The sequence below is a fragment of the Oreochromis niloticus genome, linkage group LG13 (assembly GCF_001858045.2).
Source record: "Oreochromis niloticus isolate F11D_XX linkage group LG13, O_niloticus_UMD_NMBU, whole genome shotgun sequence".
NCBI lineage: Eukaryota > Metazoa > Chordata > Actinopteri > Cichliformes > Cichlidae > Oreochromis > Oreochromis niloticus.
In genome coordinates, this window is record NC_031978.2 from 16,984,753 (window position 1) to 17,008,341 (window position 23,589).

The 23,589-nt window shown below is 38.7% G+C and overlaps 2 protein-coding genes across 5 annotated transcripts in view; one reads left to right on the forward strand and one right to left on the reverse strand.

The window, feature by feature from the left end:
* cdhr1a (cadherin-related family member 1a) overlaps positions 1–23,589 on the forward strand; it is a 72,586-nt gene that overhangs the window by 38,858 nt on the left and 10,139 nt on the right. Inside the window, exons 2-10 of one of the 2 annotated variants that reach the window (XM_005456557.4) lie at positions 18,961–19,150; positions 19,531–20,415; positions 21,063–21,158; positions 21,591–21,736; positions 21,825–21,875; positions 21,967–22,056; positions 22,155–22,241; positions 22,882–22,998; positions 23,141–23,284. In XM_005456557.4, the coding sequence (XP_005456614.1) occupies positions 20,337–20,415; positions 21,063–21,158; positions 21,591–21,736; positions 21,825–21,875; positions 21,967–22,056; positions 22,155–22,241; positions 22,882–22,998; positions 23,141–23,284 (810 nt within the window). In that variant the 5' untranslated portion in view covers positions 18,961–19,150; positions 19,531–20,336. Of the gene's footprint in view, positions 1–18,960; positions 19,151–19,494; positions 20,416–21,062; positions 21,159–21,590; positions 21,737–21,824; positions 21,876–21,966; positions 22,057–22,154; positions 22,242–22,881; positions 22,999–23,140; positions 23,285–23,589 lie in introns of those variants that run through there. The other variant, XM_005456559.3, reaches the window with a different exon arrangement.
* chst3a (carbohydrate (chondroitin 6) sulfotransferase 3a) lies at positions 5,642–15,452 on the reverse strand. Of its 3 annotated transcripts, XM_005456560.3 has the most exons (5): positions 14,318–14,548; positions 13,942–14,103; positions 11,796–11,952; positions 9,396–9,932; positions 5,642–9,139 (listed from the first exon to the last, which is right to left on the reverse strand). In XM_005456560.3, exons 3-5 carry the CDS (start codon positions 11,936–11,938, stop codon positions 8,443–8,445), a joined length of 1,377 nt encoding a protein of 458 aa, XP_005456617.1. In that variant the 5' UTR covers positions 11,939–11,952; positions 13,942–14,103; positions 14,318–14,548; the 3' UTR covers positions 5,642–8,442. The 3 variants fall into 3 exon arrangements, with proteins under 3 accessions (XP_005456617.1, XP_019222634.1, XP_019222631.1); XM_019367089.2 differs by lacking the exons at positions 13,942–14,103; positions 14,318–14,548 and adding an exon at positions 14,675–15,452; XM_019367086.2 differs by having other exon boundaries at positions 13,942–14,548.

The following is a 23,589-nucleotide window of genomic DNA, read 5'->3' on the forward strand; positions in this document are numbered from 1 at the left end:
CTGACTGAATGACTCAATTGAGGGAAGGGAAAATGCTGGCTCTGTTTTAGCTAGTGACGGTGAATTGTCATACCCAACTGACCCACACCATTTCATTTCCTTGACAGTGGAGGGGCAAACCTGCAAGCCCCCAATAATACCCTCATCAATTATAAATCATCTAGTAGTTGGATAATTAAAAATGCAACATTATTTTTTTCACTCAAGACAAGGCCTCTGGGATTGTTAAAGAAGGGTGGGATTCCCCTCTCATGTTCTCTCCGTCCCACAGTTGGAAAAACCAAGAGCATGAATTATGTAGGAAGGATACATAATGGTAGAAATTGCTAATCATAACGTATGCAACTCGAGAAGGTTGGACTGGCAGGCTGATTGACAGAGGGGTGCAAAGGAGATGGTACAGGATAAGGTAACAGCGAGAATCTCCAGAATGGATTTGCTATGGGCTAGCCTTGATGGGGTAGACCCATCACTCAGGGTGTGTTGAGTAGTACTAAACAATGATGGTACTTGGGGTTTGGACAAATGGGAGACTTGAGACTTAAAAAGGACTTAAAATGATTGATGGGATAGAAAAATATCATATATTTAATTTTAAATTTCTTCAGGTTTATGATTTGATGTCATGTTTCATTAAACCCTTGTCTTGCAGAATAGTTGTAATAACTGAAAATGACAAAATTATCACCTGGATCTGCTTTGCTGAGCTTTATGATAGTTTTCAAATATGCCTAGTTTGTTAGCTGTCCTGCCAGTAACTCCATGCCTTTGCATCTTATTCAGCCTCGATAAGTTAATAAATACAATATAGCCTACTTTATTTGCTAAGTATCAAATAACAGGGAAGCATGCTTAACAACCAAGCTGGTGAACACTGTGGAGCTTTCAGCAATTAAAGAGCCAGAGATTTCCCCTTGGGAGGTCATAAAGAGACCAAAAGAAAGGCTAAAACAGTAAACATTGTACTTCAAGATGTGGCAAATGAGAGCCACATGAACGTCAGCGTTGCTCTGTCACTTCTCCTTGTGTAAATTACCAAATCTTTGAAAAGAATTTATTATATCAGTTTAAAAGGCGATGATTTGTCAATGTTTTGTTTACAACTTGTTTCCCTGCCCCCAAGTGGCTGGACTTATTTCTTAATTTATTTGTTTTTGGCTTAATTAGAAACATTACCAGCTGTTACCAAAACCCCGAAAAACCTGTACTGGGGATTTAAAATCGTAAATATGGTGCTGACAACTTATAATCCAATTATTTTGTGCTGTTACAGGTTTGTCTCTGTACAACACAAAGACAGGATAAAAACAGGGTGGTTTGTTAAGCTGCAAAACTGAAAACGTGTACTGAAAAGAATGAGACAAGTGCAAAATATGAATGAAACTTACTCTGCTAATCAAGGTTCTATATACATTTTTGCTCTCTAATGGAAGAAAATGGGGTTATTCGGTCGTGAGCATTTGTGCCATTTGTTACCAGTCCTCCCTGTCACAATGATGGAGTGTCTGTCTGACAGGTGCTGTGATTTCCCTGACCCCATTGTATTCAAACAACACAGACTCCTCACACAGGAAGAGCGGAAGAAACAATACAGGTGAGTCTGGAAGAATTCCCCCTAAGGGCCTGTCCACCTGACAGTTAAAAGGTAGATGTGTGTGTGTGTGTGTGAGAGAGAGAGAGAGAGAGAGAGAGAGAGCCTTCACACTCAGCAGCCTCAACAAAATAACAAAACATAAGACCCGACTTTTTAAAGGTGTCTTGAAATCCGTTTCTCTTCTGTGACTCCCGTGACGGTTCCAACTCGTCTTTATCAGAAGTAGAAGTGTTGTACAACGACAACCTCATGAGGGACTGCTCTATACCGTCCCAGATTATAAGGGGACATGTGTGTTAAACTCAACCCTGCCTGCCCGTCATTATTTGCGGATTAGTGCTGGCCTGCACCCTCTTTGATGTGGACATGTTTCACACTTCCATGCCACTGAGCTCCAGGGATAAGATGAAGGGAACAGAAAGCCCAACAATGGATTGAGAAAGAGAAGCAGGCATAAGCAGGAGCCTTCTTCTGCTTGTTTCAAAGCTGCAGGAAAACTTCCGTCTAATGAGGAAGATAATGTGTCACAACAATTACAGCTGTACGGATGAGCAGTCACCAGAAAGAGGCCCCACAGACATGCAAATGCAAATATGCCCACATGCATAATAACGCATACATATATGCATTTCCACACTGCTCACACATATGATCTATTTACACATACACACACACACACACACAGAGTCCCATACAAGAGATGCACGTTGATCCTTTGGGGTCTACTGCCCTCTGCAGGACTAAAGTAAAACAGCAGAATTTTATAATATGTAGCCAACATAGATAAATCACAGCTTTTATTCAACATTACATATCCAAAATTATTATTGCATATAGCTAAAACAGGAGAATATATTTTAAAACAGGCCGAGTTTATGTTTAGACTGAAATCATATTTACAAGGACTCCATTTCTATTTAGAGGTGGTCCAACAGAGCACCATTTCTGTTCGTGGGCAGGGAATGGTTGAGTGAATCTACCTTGCAGAATCAAACACAAGGCTTCTTTCAGGCACAGTACCTCCAGAGCCATATGAGGGCACTCAGTGTTCCACCCCAACCACAGGATTTATTTACCTTCCAACGACAGGCAGCCAGAAAGAGGAGCCTGGGTGTGCTTAAAGAAAAGTAGGGGTGAAGAAAGTGTGTGTGTGTCTGCATGAGGAGTGGAGGGGCTGAGAGAAGCATGAGAATTGTGTGACAAAGAATTACTTCAGCTAAAAAGTATGTGTCATAATTCATGAGAAAAAGAAAAGTCAACATAGGAACAGAAAAAAAAGCATGTGGTTTCAATTGCGATATGAATCAAGTAAACTCCACTATCTGTTAAAAGAAGAAAAATTCTCAAAGGAGATGTCTGAAAGAGGAGGAACATGGAAAAGAGCCTGAAAAAGTTGATAAGGTGGGGGTGGGTTTCCTGTTGCATTAGCTCGCTCTCCACCCTTTCATTCTCGAGCACAAGCTGACTCACTGAATCTGTGTGTGCATAAAAGCCACTGTGTGAAATGCTGGTACAGTAATGGCATGACAGTCTGAAGCCAGTGTCACGCTTGAAATGTCAAATGTTAGCAATTAAGTGTGGTAGTGATTAGGTGAACATTCACGTTGTTATGAATTACAGAGATCTAAAAAGTAAAAATAAGTGCATCTTTACAAGCTACCAAAACATAGAAACTCAGTAATGATTCAATTGTGGTGTATACAGCTATACCTGAATTACCTCATATTATCACAATTGTATGTTATATTGTGAGGTAGACCCTACAATAATACATACAGAGAAAACCCCAACAATCATATGCCCCCTCTACGAGGAAGCGATTTGGCGATAGTGGGAACGGGGAAATCCCTTTTAACAGGAAGAAACCTCCGGCAGAACCGGGCTCAGAGGTGAGGGGAGGAAGACAGGACAAAAGAAACACTGTGGAAGAGAGTCAGGTCATTAAGATAAGATGGGGCCTGATTATTCAAGACCTTGTATGTGAGGAGCATTTTGAATTCAACTCTGGATTTAACAGGGAGCCAATGAAGGGAAGCCAATATAGGAGAAAAAGGCTCTCTTTCTAGTACCTGTCAGTACCCTTGCTGCAGCATTTTGGATTAACTGAAGGCTTTTCAGGACGTTTTTAGGACATCCTGATAATAATGAATTACAGTAGTCCACACTAGAAGTAATAAATGCATGAGCTAGTTTTTCAGCGTCACTCTGAGACAGGATATTTCTAATTTTAAAGATGTTGCGCAAAAGGAAGAAAGCAGTCTTACATATTTGTTTAATATGTGCATTAAAGGACATATCCTGATCAAAAATGACTCCAAGGTTCCTCACAGTGTTACTGGAGGCCAAGGTAATGCCAAGTATCTGGTTAGATGACATATTTCCAAGATTTCTAGGGCCAATAACTTCAGTTTTATCTGAATTTAGAAGCAGGAAGTTAGATGTCATCCAGGTCTTTGTATCTTTAAGACATTCCTGCAGTTATTGGTGTGTGTTATCTGGCTTCATGGATAGATAGCAGTGAAAATGTATGCTATGCTTTCTAATGATACATGTATAATGCAAACAGAACTGGTCATAGCACAGAACCCTGTGGAAGTCCATAAATAACCTTAGTGTATGAAGATTACTTTCCATTTACATGAACAAATTGGAGTCTATTAGATAGATATGGAACAAACCATTGCAGTGCAGTACCTGTAATACCTGCAGCATGCTCTAATTTTTCCCTTATAGAATATTATAGTCAACAGTATCGATTACACAACAGAAAATGCTTATATTTTTACATTAAAAACATTATATTTATGATTGTATTTAATGCCATTAATGCATGTGGCCTGTTATCTCAGCATTTCCCCACATACTCACTTTGAGCAATATGATTGAATGCATTGCAAATTACAGTTAAGAGAACGTAATTGTGTAATTTTACAAACAGATCTGCCCAGATCATCAGCAATAATAATAACCCAAAATACAACCTTGTAGTATGAGTTACTTGCTCCTCCTCAAATCTGTGTTAGTCTCCAGTTGTGGCACCAACAACCACGAGTAAATTTTCCGGGGTAGGTGGACAAAACCAACCAAACAAATTGCTTTTGGAAACAATCCATTTATTTTCAAAACTTGCATTCAGTTATAGTCAATAACTTAAATCACTCAATTATTTATTTTGGTCATTTCACCGAGTGAGTGAGTGAGTGAGTGAGTGAGTGAGTGAGTGCAACCATGTGAATGAACATGATTCGAGTGGGTGATTCATGGTGAAATCTGCGAGATGAAAAAATGGGTGGCTGAAGACTGTCTCACATCCTGTGAGGGAATTGTGCATGTTCAGTGATTCATCCTCTGAACATAATACTCAGTGAATCTAAGACCTGAGTGATAGCCAGGGGCTTAAACTGCCACAACCAGGCCCAACAAGTCGAGTGTGTCGGTTAAAAACACTTGAAACCAAAGTCAGGAAAACTTTCAAAATATTAGCAATTATAAACACCTGGCAAAGTGAAAAGACAAGGTTGTATTTCAGCTCAGTGAGTGTAACTAAGTTGGTCTGAGTTCTGGTGAAAAACACTGGATACCTTGAGAAAACTTGACACATGGCCAGGTTCAACTCTTCAATGACTCATTGTGGAAACCTTTTCTCATTTGCAGAGAAGAAACAGCTGCTGCTCTGCTGTGGAAATAACATCAGGGAAATGATCTGGGAGAAAATCAGCTTGACCAACAGCTGTGTACTCTATAGTGCTCTCTCTCAGCTGAGATGTGAGGCAGATAGACGGAATGCAGGCCTGAATGAGTTCCCTGTTTCTGCTTTACTCACACTAAGCCTTTAGAGGATCACAGGCAGCAGCAGTGTGTATTTTAATATGCAGCTGAACTACATCAACAATTCCACATGAATTTGCATTTTGGCCATTTCATTCTCAAACTATTTGCATTCCAAGCAAAATAAGCTGATCGGATAGCTGGATATCAAAGCAATGACTGTAGTAAACATAGTGCCAGTGTTTGCTTACCAATTACATTCTGTACAACTTACTGCTCTATCGTTCTTTGAAGTCAAGTCTTGTTAAGTTTTCCCACTGTTCGGTTAATTCATTAAAATGTATCTAAATGCAAAGCAGATGTTATTTTTACTTTGTTACATTGCTGATAACCAGAGGTGTGCTTTGTGCTTAAGTCAGATGTAATTTACAAAAATGCCAACTTAATACCTGATTCCCCTGAGCACCAAATCATTTCTTGAAATTCAAATATTACTATGCCTGCTTAAATTAGCACTTCAATGGCAGACTGTGCATTTGAAAGAACTACATCTGAGCTGTAAAAAAGACAAATTTTAGTCAGTATTCAAAGAACTAAAATGTGCAACTAATTAAATTAGCCAAAGTAAGACTTAAGAACAGATTTCCTTTGGTGAATTGACTCAAACTTTTTCTGATTTTCTTTGTTTTTTTGCCTCAATAAAAACTTTGAAGTTATGTTGGCAATAGCCTCTGTTCTTTATGACAACACTAACCTTTTTGGAATCATCCATAAACAGGGATAAACTGCACATCTGTATTCCTCCTCACCAAAAAAAGGAGCTGCATGTATTCCCACTCTGCATTAGTTAAATGCATACTATGTTGCACTGTGACTACACCCACTGTTTGAGCTGCAAAATTGGTTGTTCTGGCTTCAGTATGTCACACATATATATGAATTCATATGTATGTTTTTAAAATGAAGGTAAGTGAAGCTCCATGAAATTCTGAAACATGTCTTTCACAGCTGCTTCAATAGAGCCACTGCCAAACTGAGCACAATGTTGCCATTTATCTGAAGTCACAGTGCTTAACTTCATATTTTATCAAGACTGACAGTTAAGCCAGCACCACCTGGGTTTCACTTAAAGTCATAGGCTGTATACACTCATCAGCCACTTCATTAGGTATATCTTGCTAGTACTTGAAACTGCCTCTTCAGACATTATGATTCATATTGCATTGATAGCATCTCATAGTTGTTGCAGATTTCACATCTGTGATGTGACTCTCACATTCCACAGCATACCAAAAGGAGTGGATTGAAATCTGGTAGCTTTAGAGGCCATTTGAGGACAGTGACACGTTAAAGAAACAAGTTTTAAGACGATTTGAACTGTTACATGGTCCTTCAGTGCTGGAAACAGCCATCAGAAGATGGACACATGGAAGATGGTTATCAATAATGCTCGTGATCAGCAACAATATTCAAGGAAGCCTGTGGTGTTTAAACAATACTCAGCTGGCACTAACGGGTCTAAAGCATGCTAAAACACTATCCCCCACACCATTAAAGCACCACCACCAGGCTGACCCACTGACACGAGGCAGGATGAATTTATGCTTTCAGGTTGTTTATGCCAAATTCTGACCCTACCATCCAAATGTCACAGCAGAAATTTAGATTTATCAGATCAGATAACACAATTTTAAACTCTTTTTTGCCCCCATAGCCTGAGTTTCCTGTTTGTAGCTGACAGGATTGGCATCAGATGTGGTTTTCCGCTGTTGTGACCCATCTGCTTAAAGATTCGATGGGTTTTCCACTTAAAGACGCTCTTCTGCTTGGCTGCAATGAGTGTTTGAGTTACTGCTGCTTTCCTATCTTCTCAAACCTGTCTTGCCATTCCCCTCTGGCCTCAACAAGGCATTTTCTTCCAGAGAACTGCAGCTTACTGGATATTTTCTCTTTTTCAGATCATTTCCCCTAAATCCTAGAAATGGTTATGGGGAAAATCCCAGCAGATCAGTTTCTGATCAGCCTATCTGGCACCAACAGCATGAAAGTCACTTAAATCACTGCTCTTCCCCATTCGGATGCTCAATTTTAACTTCAGCATACATAACTAAATGCATCAAGTTGCTGCCATGTGAATGGCTGATTAGATATTTGTGTTAACAAACAGCTGAACAAGTGTACCAAATGAACTGGCCAGTGAGTGCACCTACACAGGTCATATCAAAACACAACGCATCTTTACAGGGTGGATCCTGCAGGTCTTAATATTTTTGGGTGATTTTATTACTTTGAGCTGTTGTGTGGTTTAAAAGAAAACAAAAAACTTACATTTAATGTAGATACTTCATATAGATATATGAGTGTTACTACTTCTCATATCATCTTTAAATTGATAAATAAATCTTATTTTTCCTTCTCTAATCTCAGAGTTTTCAAAAGAAAAACCTATTCTCTTACACAGCACACTGTTGAGAAAATATCAATGCTTGTCATCGAGACACAACATACTTTTCCTGAGTAAGATTTGTTCAACTCTATCACAGCACATCATGTCTACTCAAACATAACTCTAGCAAATGCCTAGACTAATGCTGATGTATGAAAACATGAAACCAGCAAAACTGGGTGTTATTAAGAAAAGGTCTTAAGGTCCTCTAAGAAAAAAGTTCCCTTAGACAACATATGCACATAACTTTCACTTTAAGTTTGTCACTTAAAATTCAACCATGACAAAGATTTAAAAAAAAAAAAAAATCCTACATAATAATCTGTCACATTTGGCCTTGATATCTGTGCTTGTTTCATTTCTAAATGAAATACAGAGCATGCAACAAAGTTTAATCTTCAGGCTACTCAGTGAACAGAGTATGCAAACAAATACTTCCCTTTATCAAGTAGCTTTTCATTATTTCAATGAGGCACATCATTGGCGAGCATCTTACTGTATGGCCTACATGTGAGGCACCTTTATTTGTATTTTTATGGCACCTTTGTTTCGATCTGAACAGTAATGGCTTCTGCTGGCTCTCATGCACTGCATGCATTGTAGTATTTTGCAGATTCACATGTTCACCTCTTGTTTAATTAAATAATCTATCCTCAAGCAAACTAATGGACTTGTTGGTCAGTGTCATTTCATCATTCACAAATCTGTACCCGAACAGCTTCATGGTGGGTCCACACACTCTCTGCACTACCTGAGCCAATGTAAAGGGAATTGTAAATCTCCATTTCTCTGCCTGCTCTGATGAGTTCTTCTGAGTGGAGTAAATCCCACTGGCTTTCTGTGTGGTCTGGGTGTTCTTCAGTATCCACTCCCTGGCCAGGGAACTAAATGGTATCCCTGCAAACTTGTACATCTCCTCTGCCTTTTGCATAGGGTAGAGGGCGATATCCTCATAGCGGACCAGCATGTAGCGGTTCCTGAGCCAGTGAGGTTGGCTCAGTCCAACCTCTGCGGACATCCTAATGTGATCACAGTTTCCTTTGAGCCTCTTCACCTCCTCGTCATCTTCGGGCACCTGGCCGTTCTGCGCCCAAGCCTTCCACGTGTGATATTTTGAAGAGAACGCCACCATGCGCGATGCTAAGATAGCTCTTGGATCTCGAACTAGCTGGATAACTTTGATATCTAAGCGAGGGTCCTCTACCAAAGGCTGTAGTGTGTCCAGCTGATGCACACGAACAGTCTTAATGGCATGATGTTGTTTGGAAAGGCAGGATTCAGATGCAAGAGTTAGGTTCAGTGGCCCACAGCGACGACTCTTACAGCGATACCTAAAAAAAGACGATAATGTTTTTAAATGATAAAAAGCATTTTACAAAACTGAATAGTGGAAATATTAATATTTCATGCATATACTAAATTAATATTTTTTTCTTTGTTTTCATGCAGAAGAACATTGGGAATATTATTATTAAGACACACAGACGATAGCTTAGTGTTAAAGTAGTGTCATAACAATCAGGCCCTTCCTTTTGCAGCTGCATAAATAAAGATTACAGGCTTGATTAGCAGCACTGGATACAATACCTCTCAAAAACATCTCTGATTACAGGACTGCAGACCCGTTCTTCACAGAGTGATAAACTAGACTCTCTGCGGAAAAGAGATGGGGTGACATGGTCCTGAGGTGGGGGAGAGATGAACTTCTCAAGAGGTGAGAAATCACACAGGAAAAGCCCCTGGAGTACATCTCGGTAAATTCCCGACAACAACGTCCCATTGTTTGCCTCTGCAGCCGGGGTCAGCATGCGCTCGACGTGCCACAGTGGCTCAAACAGATAGAACATGTTCTCCCCGTGCTGGTTAAAAAATTCCCCCACAAATGAGGAACCTGTCCGTGTGGTGGCCAAGAGTAATACATGCTTACGGCCACCGGCGTAGCTGTATGTCCCCGAATCATCCAGTTCTTCCTCCTCTTCTTCCTCTGAGAAATTTGAGCTATCCCTTCTTGTACCAGAGAGTCGCGACAGCAGCATTTTGAGTGCCATCAAGGAGCCCTTTTGTGTTATGTTGCTGAAATCCTGCTGCTGCGGCATCTGCCTCTGGATCAATCTGTCAGAGACCCTGACAAGATAAATAGACTTCATTATAAAATGTCCATTGGCAAACCATAATGTGTTACATTTTATTCTTTTTTTTATATTTTATTTAGCTGATAGTTGCATTTATGTCTGAGTTATAACTGAAATAACCAGCAAGGGTGAGAGCACTTTTGAGGCACAGAGGATTTTTATAAGGTAAAAAGATATATATATATATCTGTATATAGCCTACAGGAAGGCGGAACCCCGATCAGTTATCAGTGACACTGACACATGAGGCTACCTTCCAAAGCATGGTACAACTACAACCCAGTCCTTTCAAAATAACAGTACATAACAAATTAAAACAAAAGAAATTAGAAATTTCCTTCACAAAAACATGACTAAAACACACAACAGTACAACAACACAAAAGTATTTACAACTGCTGAACCAACTAAACCTACCTAAAGATCTACCCTTTGGCCCCCAACTTGATTCATAAATGACCGATTCAGAGAAGTCCATCTCTGAATCGAGGAGGGGGCCTAAGGGTACATCTTTCACCATCTTACAATGCTGTGATTGCAGCCATTCCCCAACTATCTGTGAATGGTACTCATGGCCATTGATCAATGGCCACTGATCAGTGGGGCTGTTGATCAATGGTCATGACAGTTTGCATATTAATGATCAATGAATTAACCTCACAGCCCATTGTCCGTCAGTGGTGCTAGTTTCAGTCATTGTGCAAATGTATTGTTTATAAGGTTGGGGAAACCTGCAGTCCACTGAGACTAAAGAAGTCACTTGGTTGAGTGCCAAAACGTTTCTCCCACTGAAAACACTACGTCCAGATGAACAGAATCAACCTTTTGGGATTTACTTACCTGGATAATTGAGCATGCATCAAGATATTCAATCTGAGTTAATTATGTTCAGCAGTGTCTTCTCCTCAAGTCTGTCTCCTCTGGCCTACCAGCGCTTACGGTGTATATTTTTATATTTCTGTCTATTTGTCCTTCTTTTATGTGTGTGTCTTCACAGTGAAGTGGCTAATACATTTTCTTGGCAAGCCTCAGATCACTGGTTTGATTCCAGCTGAAAGTTCCTTTGTTTTTGTACTTGGTTTAAGTGTCCTTGCATCTCCTCTGGCGTGATCCCTGTTTGAATTCAGTTTTCTTCCCTTTGACCTAAAAAACATTTAATTTTTTTTTATTTTGACAACCTTGAGTCCTGCTTTTGGCTCCTTACTCTCTAGACATCTTGACACTATACCATTTTATCTGTTTTAGATAGGGTTTCTTATCTATAAGAAGCATTTTCTCATTTCAAAATCTGTTGTAGGGTAGTTGAGCTTCTCTACTATTTAAATAATAGCTAAGAATCAATAGACCTGTGCTTGTGTTATGCCAGTATTTAGAGCTTCTGTGTCCTTAGTGAAGAACACAGTCATCTACCGTCAAAGGTCAAAGGTTTTCATAATTATCTTAACACAGTTTTTCTCAAAAAAAAAACTTCAGCATGGAAACAAAAGCTTAATATGATAAAGGCTTGAAACGTTCCCTGTGAGACAACTCACACCTGTGAATTATATTCTGCCTGGCTTTATGCTGCTTTAGGGTTAAGATTATTGTTCTTACGATTGTTAAATCAAGAAGGTGCATACATCTGAAGCATGGAAACATGCTGGCAAGCACATCTGGGCAGGGCAATGCCACATCTAAAGTCTTACAGGCTAAGCTAAGGTAGACTGCTGGGTCTTAATATGTATTTTTATTGGTAAGAAAGGAAACACACCTTCCAAAAAGTGCAAGATCCCTTCAGCTTTCCTCTGTTTTGCACAAATATAATAGAAAATTTAAAGTAAATGCAGATTCTTACAGACTCTTCTCCATACCCTTACCTAGAGAGGATGTTGCTTTCCTTTTCAATGATGACCAGGGCCACAATACAGATAAAGACGATTGCATACTTGGTCTTCATTCTTAAGTCTTCCCTTTGCAATGTGAGCTCTACAGTGCTGTTCTGTTGGTCATAGCTTGTCATGCAGAGGCTTCATTCTAAAAAAAAAAAAAAAAGACAAATAAAATAAGATGTTAGTTCTTGTGCTATTTGTGTAAACACAGAGCTTCCTCACTGCTTAAAGACAAACCGAAACGTGACCAGTCTATTTTTAATCTCTAACCAATATGTGGTTGCATTTGTGCTGCTCTGACATTTCAACTATATTGAGGTGCTTGTGCAACAGCAACAGCTTTTACAAATGTGTTTGTCTTATTTCTTAGAGCTACAGAAAATGACACTATTGCTTTTCACCAGGATTGGAGAATGGCATAAATTAAAAGACAAATGTTGGAACAGGCAACAGAGGCCTACAGCCGAGGCCTGGGTTCAAATCTGTCTTTCACGTTGCATGTGTCAAATAAAGGATAAAAAAAGGGGGGGGGTCCAACAAAAACAGGAGTGTTTTTATCAAATGAGTGAGGTACAGGGGCTAAAACAGTCTGACTGCAAAGTATTCCTTCAACACTCCCAGTTATTCAGCATCAAGCCAAATCTAAAAGATCGTGGGAAACTGAGTAGAGCTTTACACATATTATAACTGTCTCTGTTGATGAATTGAGTCATCTTATCATCATCTTATCACCAGCATGTCCTTCTTAGAAACCAAAAGCTTTCCCATGCTGTGGAGTAACCTTTAAGGCACAAGCCTCGGCAGGTTTTCAGTTCACTAATCTTTAATTCTAACTCTCAATTTTTTTTATTTTTTTTTAAATTTATCAGCATAGACAGCTGGGCAAGTCGAAGCATGATATTTCCAGTTCTATTCAGTGTCGTTAGCTAAAGTAGTAACCCTCCCACTCTTTGGCAATATTGAGCTGCACTGGCATGGATAACAAGGAAAACCAGTTAGGAAGACATCCCACACTGGTGTCACAGTGCTCCTCTGAAAACAAGTTAACCATATTGACAATGAATTTTAATTGAAATCATTCAGCACAACAAATTTCTTAACTCTGAATAATGCCATTTCCATGTTGCTGAGAAAGAAATGTAGACACGCACACACATGCCATTTGGTCCTGTCAGGAGAGTGAATAATTTCTACAAAGCATATAATTAAAGGAAAAAATGCCGTTTTCAAGTAGTTTGTGAAATGATTGTGTGCTCCATGAGTAAATATCCCCCAATTATCTTAGTTTAATACGGCAAAGCCGTCAAACTGTCAGGCTGAAGCGCTTGAGATGAGCACTTTTACATATTCAAGAGTCACTGGAGCGTTTGGCAAATCTGACTATCTGCTCAGGCAGAAACACACATCACTCTGTTTATCATCTCACTACAAATTACATTAATGGCTGCCTTCAAAGCCTCCGAGCAGCATCTCATGGAGATGTTAAAAGCCAAAAAGTCTCACTGAAAGATTTGCTGTTCCTGCAGGAGTGCAAGTGTAAACAATAAGGTGCTATAGGCAAATACTGACAGTGATTATAGTTTGCACAGGTGTTATTATTTCTATGCAATTGACTGACTTTAATTTCACTGTTTACCACTGTTTCACACTTGCACCCCTCTGTGTGTGGTGTGTGGTGTGCTCAATACTATGGCACCGGCAGTCGTTCATGGGGGGAGGGGGATTTTAATTCAATGTAATTTGTACCATCTACTGATCCAGAATAAATACAGACTACTGAATACTTCTGCACAGTATTAATACAGTATGTAATGAGCAGGAATCAAAGCATTATTCTTTCATATATTCGATTTATTTAAATAAGAAATTGATATGTGTAATGGAAAGTGGGCTAAACGGAAATGCAGCTTATTGCAGCATATTTCTGCTGTTATCACAGAAAACAAACCGCGCATTAGAGGTTGAAACAATAGGTTAGCAAACACCATTCAACATTCTTTTCAGCAAAAGGAAGAGGATGTTTACAAGCACCTCTGCGAGTCGACGGCTCTGCATATTGCGCTGTTTAACCATTTCGCGATTTGCAGCCACTAAAATGAGGTGCAGGGATGTTCAGATGGTGTGTCTTACAAACCTTTGTTTGGCCTCTCGGTGAGCTCAAGTGAAATGTCCCTGCTTTGTGAGAAATACCGTCCTTTCGTAGCATCCTGCTGCTTTGTCTCGGAGATAGACGCACGGCTTCATTGTACTATCCCCGGATTCGGGCTGCTCTCCTCCACCAGATGTAGCACGGAGGCTTCGTACAGAAACATTGATATTACGAAGACTAAAAAGAGTAACCAGTGCGAATGCATATGTATATATATACTTTTTTAAATTAAATCTGATTTAAAAAGTAAAGCAAAAAAAAAAAAAAAAGAGGACACGATCAACCCCATAAAAGTAATTAAACAACAGACAAAAGCACCGGTGTTGCCTAAATCTAGTTAAAGCGTAGTATTTCCTCTTACAAAACTTTTTCTCCAACTTTTCTCTCGTTCTGGACACCACGACACGAGGAGCGAGGTGGCCACTCTTCACAGCACCCCTAACTCTCGCTGGGACAGCCTGTGTTGGTTGGTCACGTGATTCCAGCGAACCTTTTCGATTAAAATAACCTCCTGTCAGAGGTAAAGCCTCTTCGCGCTGCGTGAATCATTAATGCTAAAGTGGGCTATAGTAAAGCTTATTGTGTACTGAAATAACTCCTAAAAAATTTGAATGTATAAATAAATTTACATTGTTGATGTTTGTCTTTAAGTTGCAGTGAATGTGGTCATGACATGTCTAAGCTGCTCACCACACCGGATCATCTGCCTCCATCTCACCCTATCTTATCCTCCTCTGTGACAGCAGTCGCCTTCATGTCCTCCTTCAGTATGCATGAATCTTCTCTGTGGTCTTCCTCATTTCCTCCTGCCTGGCAGCTCCATTTTTAACATCCTTTGTCCAGCATATCCTTTATCCCTCCTCTGTACATGTCCAAACCATCACAGCATTCCTTCTCTTTGTCTTCATACCACTCAACCTGAACTGTCCCTTTGATATATTCATTTCTAATCTTGTCCTTGTCCTGGTAACTCCCAGTGAATGAGCTGAGCCTATTCTTCTGTTGTAGACCACAAGAAAATAATTCAAACAAAGAAAAACAAGAAAGCAGTCTTTGCTTTCGATTGTTGCAGTGTAAAATAATTCATTTCTTACAGGTGAGACTTTGCAGATGTACTCCTGTTTATATCCTGCTGCACTGGTTTGATTTCTGCATAGCTATATTTGGTAGGGGTAGGTTAAGCAGCTCGTTTTATCAGCATCCTATCTTGCTACTTTGAAGAGCAGTGCTGACCTTTACACTGCAAGAAACAGCAGAGCACAGCAAAAAAGGCTTGCTTGTTGCAGAAGCTGTAGCTTTCATAAGCTATTTATTTCCTGTCATTCAAACATGTCACAAAAGCAGGTGTGTGTATTTAGTTAGCAATGCCTCAATTTCACAGAGCCGGTCAATTTTCAAAGAACTTGCATGGAATCATAATGCAGTACTATGTACAATGTACTTTCACATTGTTTGTGGGGTGCTGGTAAACATTGCTATTCTTATTAGTGTTACATGTATGCTTATTATTGTTGCATTTATGCTGGAAAAAAGGTCCAGAACACATCTACAGATGTGGTTGTATAAGTATATAGCAGCTAGATACTCACTACTACAGTTGTTTAAGATAAATGCTTGTTTTTTGTTTTGTTTTGTTTTGTCTTGTCTTTAAACTGTATCCAAGCAAACGCACGCCAAATAAACAAACCTGTTTATTTTTATATTCAGTGTTTACCATCTGATTTTTACCACTTGGGGGCAGCAAAGTAAAAGATTGCAGAGTATGGAGCAGTGCATCAGAGAGCAAATGCTTGGTTTGAACTCCTCCATAGGCTCCTGTCAGGGCTTAAAGTGTTTAATTCATTGTGAATTTTTTGTCAGATTGCATTGTCATCCTCACTAATCATTTTGGGTTTGAAAGAATCTCAAGCATACCAAAGAATCATATATTTTCATTCCCTGAAAACAACAGACTATGTAAGCACACCATACCCATTGTGCATTTTTCTGCATATTTTAACATTACTTTAGGCTTTAGTTTAATACTGTTGTGAATATTGCATTTTTTTTATTTTACTGATGCTGTTTTCCTAGATATTTTTCACTGCTAAACCCTCATTTTATTTTTAAATTTTCTTTCATTTATTTATTTTTAAGGACCTATCCATAATATGGAAATAAAATGTTAATAGATTATATATAAACTTCTTATTGTACAGCTGCTAATGATCATTTTAGTCCACAGTTACTCTAGCAGAAGAAATGTGCCACATGATTCATGGTTGCTAACCTACAGTATACTGTAGATGGAGAGATTAAAGGCATGACCCAGTTTTAGAGTGGACCAGGACTGAAAGCAAACCTTTGGCCTTGGCAAACCACACTAGAGATTATCAATAATAATCCAAAGGGCCAAAGCTGAAGTGGGGAGCTTGAGAACAGGTGCTCTTGTGGTGATACAAGTACTGTTCAATTTATTCAAAGTTTCCCTTTCTATTTTTGGTAAATCTCTTTTTCCGCCCAGGTAAATACATGACTTTCCTTTCATTTATTTTTTTAAGCAGGGGGGAAAAGGCAGTTTGTTTTAATTGGAATTTTATCAATTTATGTTAAACATATCAACCTCTCCAGATACTGTATAAACCCATAAGTCTGTTGTTTTCAGGGAATTAAAATATATGATTTGAGTGTATCTTTGGTATGCTTGAGATTCTTTCAACCCCAACAAGATTAATCCAAAATATTCTTCGTCTTAGTGATAAACATATCTACATGTTCACTAGTCCTTTTTCCAGATCCTCACGTTTCAGAGACATGTACAGAAACAGAGCCAAACTAATTGTACATGTAGCTCTCTCTGTCAACATCGCATCTTGATAAATGGCCAAAAACGTGTTCTAAATATGAGCTATGTACTCTAATCCTGTACAACAAGCTGAAATGTTCATGGCAGAAACATTCAGTCATATGATCATCATTACATGGAATCTGAAATAAAATGTATTTAAATGCTTCAGCTATCATTTTAATTTTGTAAAATAGCTGGCTACAGTTTTAGTTTGCTTGCTTTATTTTGTATAAATAAATAATCAGTGTTTTTGTTTGGCATTTTATAATTTAGGGTTTATTTTTTGGTCACTAGGCAATAGCTGCAATATGTGAAAGGAAAAATCCAGTGTAACTGTAAGACTTTATGGATAAATAATGAAACTTGAAGAGCTTCTCCTTTTTTATACTTGGTTTGAAGGATTCTTCATGCAGGTGTTTTACACATATTTAGAAGCTATAAGTGATTGAATCCATGTTTGACCTTTATTTTGGAAAGAACTTCCTTGCCGTGTTTGCTTCCCTGATTGTTTTGTGATACAACATGTTCGTCTTCTGCTGCTCTTTATTCCTTAAATGTATCTTTTTTATGTTTTCATCTTGATGCTAAATCTTTTATGTTAACATAAACTCATTCAAAAATGTGATATGACAAATGTGACCCATCTAGAAGCTTATCAATGCGTGTCATTTGTTGGCGACTAGTACAAATGGTTCACGTTACACTGAGGCATGTTTAGTCTTAGTGATTAGGCATGGCCCTAAAATTCCTTTGGGCATCCTTGTGGCCTGTCACCAACAATCAGAAGCTTATCACATATGTCACAATAATTGAAATCACAATACTAGAAACTATAAAACAGTGAACTTTTAGCCATACTTTTTACACTCATCATTGGGAAGATATAAAAAAAACCTTCATAGCATTCATATGATTATTATTAAGGACAAGCACACATATAAAGTACTTGTTTTTGAACCTACATAATGTTACGTGCCATAACTCACATGGGCTTTTTTACAACCGCAATGTAAGTGCTAACTGTGCTTTATATTTACATCTGATGTAGTTTATATTACCAGAGTTAGGCTCCATGCATTACTTGTGTACAGATTAGAGAACAGTGGTTTAATGCATGCCATCTGTCAGTATTACAAAAATTAAAGCTGGAGGCATGACCCTAACTACCAACACAGAAGTAACTTGACATGTGACCATTTTCAGTGAGTATATTGTGTAAGAGTTTCAAAAGGCATGAAAATGATTGATCTCTTTGAATTCTGGATATTTACATGCCCAGTCTGAAAGCTTTCATCATATATGCTGGGAATTTAACTGCAGTCAGAGGTCAGCGATATTAAACTGTACTGATGCTCCTGATGTTCTGCATCTGTGTGTTGTGTTTTTCTGTGTGCATTAAGCACACACTTAGAACATGCTATCCACTATAAGTTCTAGGACAAAAGCTCAGATTATGTATAGTAGATTTAATATCAGCACGAGACTGGATGTTGAAATGCTTTATTCACGTGTGTAAATCCTCTTGCATGCAAAGTGTTTTAATGGTATGCATAGAAACTAAACAATGCATTTGTATACTTGACCTATTTTTCCAAGTGGGGAAGAAAAATATAACATCTGCCAATGAAAAACAAATAGGATTTTTTTTCCTTCTTGTTTTTTGGTTTGCACTTTGAGCTTATAAAGTAGATAGTAGATAGCTATGCAATAAAAATGTGGATATAAAAGGCTATCTATAACCACACATCAAGCACCACACTGACTATCTCTACACTTGTTAGTGAGTGGGATACTGTTCCCATATTAAGGAGCAACAGAACATTTTGTCCTAAAAGTTGATGTGCTCGAAGCAGGAAAAATCAGCAAATGTAATGATTTGAGTTTGACAAGGTCCAAATTGTGATGGCTGGATGATTGGGTCCAAGCATGTTGAAAACTGCATCTCTTGCAGAGTGTTCCTAGTCTGCAGTGGTCAGTACCTATTAAAAACTGTAAGAAAGGAACAGTGGTGAAAGAGCAACAGGGTCATGGGCAGCCATGTGAAGGCTGGGCCGTGTGGTCCGATCCAACAGATGAGCTACTGTAGTTCAAACTGCTAAAAAAGTTCATGCTGGTTCTGATAGAAAGGTGTCAGAATACACAGTGCATCACAGTTTTTTGTGTATATATACCTGCAGACTAGTGAGGCTCCCCATGCTGGCCCGTCCAGCACCAAAAGCATCAACAATGGACACTTCACCATGAGAACTTGCCACGATAATGGAAGAAGGCGGCCTGGTTTGAGAAATCATGTTTTCTTTTACATCACATGGATTGCCTGCTGTCTGTAAATCATTTACCTGGGGAACACCTGGCACCAGGAATAAGGTAAACTGGCAAAGACAATGTGATGATTTGGGCTCCTGCCATCTATGTTGACATTACGTTCACATGTACCACCTACTTAAGTCCTGTTGCAGACCATGTACACCCTTGTACATTATATTAGGCCTCTTTCAGCAGGATAGAGACAGCGAGTTTGAGGTGTTTACTTGGATTTTTAAATGTCACTGCACTCTAGAGAGTTGAGAATGAATTATTAGATTATTTGAGTCACTTTAAGTGATGTTGACTGACTATTTGGATTAGTGAAAAAATGCATTTAAAACTATCAAACTTGAAAACATTTATGTGTTGTTTGTAAATGTTTGTAAAAAAAAAAAAAAAAGAGGACCTCTGGATAAGTATTATATAACATTTGTTTACAGGAGATTTCCACCTGCTGGAAAATGAGATTATCAATCAAGAAGATTAGCCCGCTTTAGTACGTACTACATGTGATGTTTTTTAGTCATAAAAGTTCAACATAAAAGCTACTTGCATAGGTAGTGAGGGTTTTCTATGTTATTGAAACATATGGTTGTAAAGTCTGCATGGCAGATGGTACCCTTGTCCAATATAAGCAAATCACTGACTACTGTTACAGTATACAATTTACATCAAACATAGTTGGTCACAATATTTTATGTAAAATGGTCATAATTCAATGCCAGGAGTTATATTTAGTACAAAGGGGGTGGGGGTATGTGTTTACATAGCTGAGACTGTGGTCATTCAGAGCAGATCATAAATCAAAGCTTTAAAACTAAAAAACAAAATTAACATCCTGATCGTTATGTTTCACTGTAACCAGTGATTGTAAAAAGTGCAATAATAACTTTACATTTATGAATTATCATTTAGACAACATCAGAATAAAACAGAGTTTCTGTAGTATTTCTGGCTAATAATAACACAATTAAAATTAAAAGCTGAAAATGTGAAGAATATAGCTGTACATCTACTGCAAAGTTGTGGTATATCCTTGCTTTTGCAGACAGAGTCATCTCCTTTGGCCTTTTGGTTGCTAAGGCCCAGTCGGAGACTACGGGGGCCCTGAAGCAGCTCTTAAGATGTGTCATTGGATTAGTATGTGAGCATCTGCGTTTAGCCTTCTCCAGTTGCCAGAGAACACCTTGAGAAGTGTAGCTCATGTAGAGGTCTCTTGACGAAGCCGTCTTCATGGTGCGATTTCATGACTTTATTCTTTAGAATGAAGCATGTAAGGATACTACATTTGCTACTACTTTTTGTGTTTGTGCATGCCTGCTTTGGTAAGTTTACCTTATTGTTTGTCTGCTTACTGTTTACTAATCCTGATGCGATCAGATTGTGAGTGATATTCAGACTCTGGGCTATTTTATCTATTAATTTTGTAATTCTGTCACTATTATAATTAACCTTCACTGAGTTTTCAGTTTATTTATGCCCTCGGTTTTCCAAATGGAAATATAAGTATTTTTTTGAAGCTACACAAAATTATTTGCTTGTTTTATGAAATTAGTTTTAAAGCTGATATGCAATAGTAGGTTAAAACTGTTTTAAAAAACTGTAATTGTATTACAGGTAAAAGCAGCAGAGATCTCAGGTCTATGTATAGAAAGAGTATCTTAGGAGGTTGATGTAATGCACCTTTAATCCCAAGTGAAAAGAAAGAGGAGATTGTGTATACAGTTTACATAGCATTTTTTCTGCCATTTTAGCATTTATAGAGAGAGAACCAGTTAAAATTACAAATTCATATCAGTAATATGTGTACAAAACACTCAGTAGACTAACTAACTGATTCAGTCATAGATTAAGGTTGTGCTTTATTACCTCCACTCAGTTCAGGGAGCACAATTTCTTCTTTCAAAGATTATGCCAAATAAACCTGTGACATTCAAATATTCTTTTCTCTGATTTATGTGTCTGCCTACAGCACAAGCAGATTTTGCTCCATATTTCTACGACAATGGGCCCTACAGTTACAATGGAAACCTGGCCTTGTTCAGCCTCTCAGAGGACACTGCTGTTGGTGAGCTTGACCTCTGGACTGGGGAACATTTAGTGTGAACAGCTAATAGGACTGTAGAACAACCAATCAACAAAATGGTGTGTTGTGGTGGCCAATATGTGAGAGTCCAGGATGTTAAGTAGTCTTTGATAGATGAACAGATGTTGTGTGGCGTGTACGTACTCACACTAACATGCTCATCTGCTGCTGCCACCTGTTGATGTCAGGGACAGTTTGCTGGCTGCGAATGCAGTGCAGCTGTCCCTCTACACCTTGCATCAGTCTGGATACTCCAAATGGTACTTAGTGTTTCAGCCTGGTTTGTTCCACAGCAGTTGTTACCAAAAGAAACGTACACCTTATAGTAAATGGTTAGAAACTGTTTACCTTTACATGTCCACAATTTGTTTCTGTGAGGGGATATTTACTCTTAATAATGATATCTCTCTATAGGTACACAAATTTATCGTCTTAATGGCACAGATCCTGAAGGCCAGGAGGTGAGGTACGGCCTTTCCTTTGATCCAGGGTCCAAAGAGTACTTCAGGGTCGACCCCAAATCTGGAAATATTACATTAGTAGAAAAGCTGGACAGAGAGGTAAACTTTACAAAGATGTACAGATCGACAATTCAGTGTTTTATAACAACTTGGTTGCTGTATTAACCTACTACTATTATTTACTTAGAAACAAGACTCTATTGATGTTCTTGTCAGCATCACTGATGGGCAAAGCAAGGTATCAACTTTTAGCTCCTTTTAAAAAAAGTCAAAATACTAAACTTCAACATGCTTTGTGGTTTTATCCTCCTGTCGGTTCTTGCTTTTAGGTTGTGGAAAGAGTGACAATATTTGTAATGGATGCAAATGATGAAAAGCCTGAATTCCAAAACATGCCTGCGATCATTGATGTACTGGAAGTAAGTTAAGCCGAAACAACAGTATCTGTCTCTCCAAGTAAAAAAAAGTCTTGTTAAGCTCTAAATGTTACCTTTATTTTCTTTCTTGGACATTGTAGACAACAGAGTCTGGAAGCAGTATCTACAAAGTTGAGGCAGTGGACAGAGACACAGGCTCAGGGGGCTCGGTCACCTACTACCTGCAGGTATCACTTTGCAGTGGGAAAATATTGCCCACTCACAGCCCTTTCTTACACAACCCCAAAGGGACTCGTGTCTCCTCCCGGGGTCAAACCAGGGCTCTTTTACTTGTTAGGTAAAACTGTAAACCGCTAAGTTTTTTCAATAATCTGCTTTCAACACTGATGATGTATAGTTGTACTAATAGCAGGGGTTACATATATTTTCCTGTGTTACTGTGTATTTGTGCCTGAATATGTTGATGAAGATGGGGATTAAATGACAGTTACATTTGTGTCGGTGAGGGGTGGCTCAGCGACACAAATGTTAGTTTGCACTTTGGACTATTAAGACCAAAGAACAGCTGGCTTGGAAGTAGGAGTTACGAGACAGGCAGTCCACATCTGGACACAACAGCTTTCACCTGCCTGCTATGTCCTTGAGCATATGGGTACTTTACATCCAGATGGGCAAAGACTGGATATTGGAATTGGCTTATTTCAAGGAGCTTCTGTGTGTTTTTATTCTGCCATCTGACCACTTTTCATGTGAGTGTTTGTTAAAGGGTTTTAAGAGTGCCAGTGACAGGCTTTTACTCATGTAACCCCTTATGTGTGTTTCTGCATGTGCTTTTAAAATCATGCATTTATTCCATTTTCTTTGCAGAGTGCTCAGTCCACTCTGTTTGCCATCGACAGACACAGTGGAGTCCTTCGTATCAAATCTGGAGAAATGCTGGACTATGAGAAAGCAAAGACACACTTTGTCATTGTTATCGCAAAGGTACTTGGTGTATTATACTCAAAGATGAACATAAAATCATGAAACATGATTATAGCAGAGGAACATGTAAATGAGCAATTTCTTGATCTGGGAGACTTACATTTAAAAATGCAGATGTAAACTGTCATTACCTTTGTTCTAGGATGGTGGTGGTAGCTTTAATGGGAAGGAGCAGTTTATGTCCTCCTCTGCTACCCTGACGATTAATGTGATTGATGCTCAAGACACTCTGCCATCTTTCATTGGGACACCCTACTTTGGCTATGTTTATGAAATTTCAGTGCCAGTGAGTATGAAAACACTCCCCCGGTGATTTTGTGCACTGATTTTAGTCTAGAATTGAAATACGTGGCAGTTAGCGCAATGGCTAAATTTTTGTTATTTTCTTTTTCGTTTAGGACAACATAGTTACACTGCTGTCATAAAGCAGCATCATATGGAATGATTAAGTTTTATGTTGGCAGTATAAGTAATAACTAACAAAAGAGCCCAAAACCCAAGGCCCCACACATCACTTTAATTACTGGCATTTCACTGCTTTATCATTATTGCAAAATGTCACAGCAGAAGCTCATCACAGCAAGTTTACAC